The sequence below is a fragment of the Nyctibius grandis genome, chromosome 11 (genome assembly GCF_013368605.1).
Source record: "Nyctibius grandis isolate bNycGra1 chromosome 11, bNycGra1.pri, whole genome shotgun sequence".
Lineage (NCBI taxonomy): Eukaryota > Metazoa > Chordata > Aves > Nyctibiiformes > Nyctibiidae > Nyctibius > Nyctibius grandis.
In genome coordinates, this window is record NC_090668.1 from 18,971,535 (window position 1) to 18,975,143 (window position 3,609).

The window sequence follows — 3,609 nt, forward strand, 5'->3', positions numbered from 1 at the left end:
ACACAGCAGGATGCTTTCTCTTGCACTGGGCTTTCTCCAAGCAGCCGCCAGCGCTGGACCACAGGGCTGAGCCTATCCTGTCCCTTCTGCCTTCAGAGGGATGTCCCCAGAGCAGGGGGACCAGCCCAGACCCCAAGGAACTGCTTTACTCCAGCCACCGTCAGGCCACTCAAAGCACCTTTTCTGGTTGCAGGTGGGTTTTAAGCCCTGGGGCATGGCAGGGTACACAGGTAGCCATCTGCCAACCTCATTCCTGCCCTCTCTCTCCTGGAGAGCTGCCAGCTCAGATCACGCAGCACGTACACACGGGTTTAGCAAGAACAATTTTTACTTCAGAATTGGACAATTATGTGAATAGCCTATTTAAAATTAAATGCATCCTACGCTCTTGTCCAGGTTGGACATTGATTAGACCCAGACTTTCTTTTCAGGCTTCACTGTGCAAAGAAAGAAAGGAGGAAACTGGTTGTTTAACTGGCCTCGGATGGTTTGCAGCCTTTGGGCATCGGCAAGACCTCGGTCCTCCCCCAGGAAGACTTGCCCCTTGCCCACCATGGGGGTATCCCCTTCCCAGAGGGCACAGGGGGTGCCCTGGCAGCCCCAGCCCACCGCTGCAGCCATCGCACGTCCCCGGGGGCTCCTCCAGGCTGACACCAGGACCCTGCTCATCCCCAAGCACCAAGTGACACAAGAACACGCGCAGGCACAGCGCTCATTTCTGTGTGACAGCGAGAAGCTGCAGACAGTGTTTTTGGGAGATTGCCAGTGTCCAAGTGTCACTATTTCTCATCCCCGAGCAGGGCTGGGGCTGTCCGACTCCCCTGCGCTGCTGCCCACAGCGGGGCTGGGTGCTGGGCAGAGCCCATGGGGCACAAGCCCCAGGGAAGGAGGTCAGCAGCTGCCTCCACCTTTAATAGCTGAAGGCACCAGGATGGCCCGAAACACCTGGAGAAGACGCTGTCCCCCATCACAGGCTGCTTGCCATCAGGTCTGTGGGCCAGTACTGGTCATCCATGTACTGGTTGCTGTCTGCGGTGGGGTCTGTGACGGGGCTGGGGGGCCGGGGGGGCAGGCTACGGGCCAGCTCTGCCTCCCACTGCACCTCCACGAGCCTGTACAGCTCCATGGCCGTCTGAGCATCCTCCACCGACGAGTGCCCTTTCCAGCCAACCTGAGCAAAGGGGGAGAAGTCTTGTTAGATAAAGGGGGTGGCAAAAATCCCACAGGTCACTTTGTCTGCTTGCTCAGAAGGACACAAGTGCTGGGGGTTTTGGAGATGACAAAGGTCCGATTCAGCTGAGGAGATGCAGGCATCTCTTGAGCACTTTCTGGAGGGCACAGGTCCTGTCCCTGCTTTACTAAGACGCTTAATGGTCAGCTTGGGAGGTCCTGGGATCCCCCAGCTTGATCACAGCCAGGAGCACAGGACTAACAAGGTTCATCTCAGGCTCACAGAGAGCACCCATGGACATGGGAGGACCAGGCTGACCACACAGGCTTGTAGCAAATCCAGGAACTGCTCCCCATCTCAAGGTTCCTGGTGCTTACCTGGATCTTTTTCTGGAGCAGGTGCCTGGCCAAGCTCTTGAGCGAGACATTGGCCCTCCCAGGCAACCCTGCCCTCTGGTTCAGCACGGGGATCCGGCTGGTGTCTCGGGTCCTGTCCTTCGGGTGAAAGTACTTCAGGGCTTGGAAGTCGTTGTGGATGGCGTGTCCTACTACAATCTTGTCTTTCAAGATCTTCAGGATCTGGAAGCGTCAGAAAGGGTTAGACAGGCAGAGCAGCAAAAGAAACACCAATTAAGCATAAAATAAACCATTTTGTGTTAAATTCAGTTCCTTCAGTTCTATTTTTTTAGGTTCCCAGAAAGGAGCAGTAACAAGCAAACCAAACCACTGCATGGCTTTGGAGGCTCCTCGTCCTATCCTTGTGTCTCTGCCTCAGAGCAGCTCAGCACAGGCCACCAAATATCCCAATTTGTGTCTGGCAGATAACACGGAGCCTTTTTAATTTTTTTTTCTTAATTTCTCTTTTTTTCCTCACCTCTGCCTGGGCAGCCTTGAAGGGAATCGCATTCTTCATGTGCGCCTTGGTGATGCCACTCCAGCGTGTCCGGTAGTCCATGATGGGGAGCTCGGGCTGGACGTACTTGTCGTAGATGACATCCCCCTCGTAGTTCACCACAGAGCACCGTGCCAGTTCGCTCAGCCTGCCCTGAGGACCGGTGCCCACCATCTCGCAGTCAATGGCCACGTACTTGCCCGGGCGCAGGACCAGGGAGGACGTCCGCACCCCCTTGGAGCTGCCATTCCCCTGGGACAGCAGCACGGAGTGATGCCTGGCTATGCTGTCTGGAGAGGCGGATGGGGACAGGGATGGGGAAACAACCTGTCTGGGTTTGGGGACCTTCTCGCAGCTCTGTGCCGTGGTGCCATCCATGGGGGCCTGGCTGCCCAGGCGCCGGCGGGGGCCCAGCAGCCCCTTCTGCTCCAGCAGCGCCCGGCGCTCCATGAATCGCTGGTGCTTGCGGCTCTTCTTCTTGCTTCTCCCCTGCGGCGTGCCGGGCCCCTCCGTGGGCCGAGCGGAGCCCCCCGCAGCGCGGCCATGGGTGCCCTGCGGGGTGGGCGCGAAGTCTTTTGGGGTGGGCAGCAGCGGGGTCATCTGCCCTTTGCCAGGAGGCATCCCTGCGGGAGTGGGCACAGGGGGTGAGTGCCACGCAGCCCTCGTGGGCCCTGTCAGAAGGGACCCACACACCCCACGGCGACCCCCCCCTTCCTCCAATGCCCCCCCACCAGTGTGGGCAGGCACAAGCAGGAGCTATGGAGCAGCGGAAGGAGGGAGATTGTCCCTGTCCCCACGCCCTTACCCCCTCATTGCCTGGTCCCCGCCTGCCCCATTCCCGGTCCCAGCCCCCTGCCCACCCCCTTACCGATCCGCAGCCCCCTGCCCACCCCCCTGCCCGCCCCACCGCATACCCCTGGCGCCCTGTCCGCCCATTACCGGTCCCTGCCCGCCTCACTCCCGGCCGCAGTCCCCTGCCTACCCCACTACCCGACCCCAAGCCCCTTCTCGCCCCAGTGCCCACCCCCCGACCCCCAATCCCGCCCGGACCCCCCGGGCCCACCGCTGCCCGCCCGGACCCGCCGCCGCTCCCACGTGTCCCGCCCGGAAGCCGCCGCGCTCACATGCCCGGGCAAGTCCCGCCATCGGTCACGCCCCCCTGCCTCCCCATTGGCTGAGCGGGAGGGGTGATTTGCATGCCAGGGGGGCGGGGCCCACAGCTGCGGCGGGGTAGGGCGGGGCCGCCACCGCCCCGCTGTAAGGCGGGCGCCGGTTATAGCGCGGGGGCGCGTTCGGTTAGTGAGGGAGTGCTGGCGTCCCAGAGCTGGGTTCTCCTCAGGGCTTCCAGCCTGTCCCTACCTCGGGCCTTCATGAGGGGGAATCCTTCTGGGTGGTGGCCTTGGGGTGAGGATGCACACCAGGGTACCCAGCCCCACGCCCTGGAGCTCGGCGCAGCACCAGCATTGCTGTGGTTTTGCTGTGTGTTTGCTGGGGCACGGTGCTGAGGCTCTGGGTGTCCCCACTCCCCCTGGGGACCTTTGGCCTGC

At 61.4% G+C, this 3,609-nt stretch overlaps 1 protein-coding gene across 2 annotated transcripts; it reads right to left on the bottom strand.

Moving 5' to 3' along the window:
* Positions 1 to 345: 345 nt before the first annotated feature.
* On the bottom strand, positions 346 to 3,184 carry AEN (apoptosis enhancing nuclease). 2 transcript variants are annotated; one of them, XM_068410518.1, is made up of 4 exons: positions 3,126 to 3,184; positions 2,045 to 2,685; positions 1,549 to 1,749; positions 346 to 1,171 (listed from the first exon to the last, which is right to left on the bottom strand). In XM_068410518.1, the coding sequence occupies exons 2-4, from the start codon at positions 2,681 to 2,683 to the stop codon at positions 968 to 970; spliced, it is 1,044 nt and encodes a 347-aa protein (XP_068266619.1). In that variant the 5' UTR covers positions 2,684 to 2,685; positions 3,126 to 3,184; the 3' UTR covers positions 346 to 967. The 2 variants fall into 2 exon arrangements, with proteins under 2 accessions (XP_068266619.1, XP_068266620.1); XM_068410519.1 differs by having other exon boundaries at positions 3,142 to 3,164.
* Positions 3,185 to 3,609: the final 425 nt, after the last annotated feature.

Coding starts and splice junctions, on each gene's coding strand:
- AEN (XM_068410518.1), bottom strand. CDS start 2,683: ATGCCTCCTGGCAAAGGGCAGATGACCCCGCTGCTGCCCACCCCAAAA. Junction 1,750..2,044: donor TCAAGGCTGCCCAGGCAGAG/GTGAGGAAAAAA, acceptor TGACGCTTCCAG/ATCCTGAAGATCTTGAAAGA. Junction 1,172..1,548: donor TGCTCCAGAAAAAGATCCAG/GTAAGCACCAGG, acceptor CCCTTTGCTCAG/GTTGGCTGGAAAGGGCACTC.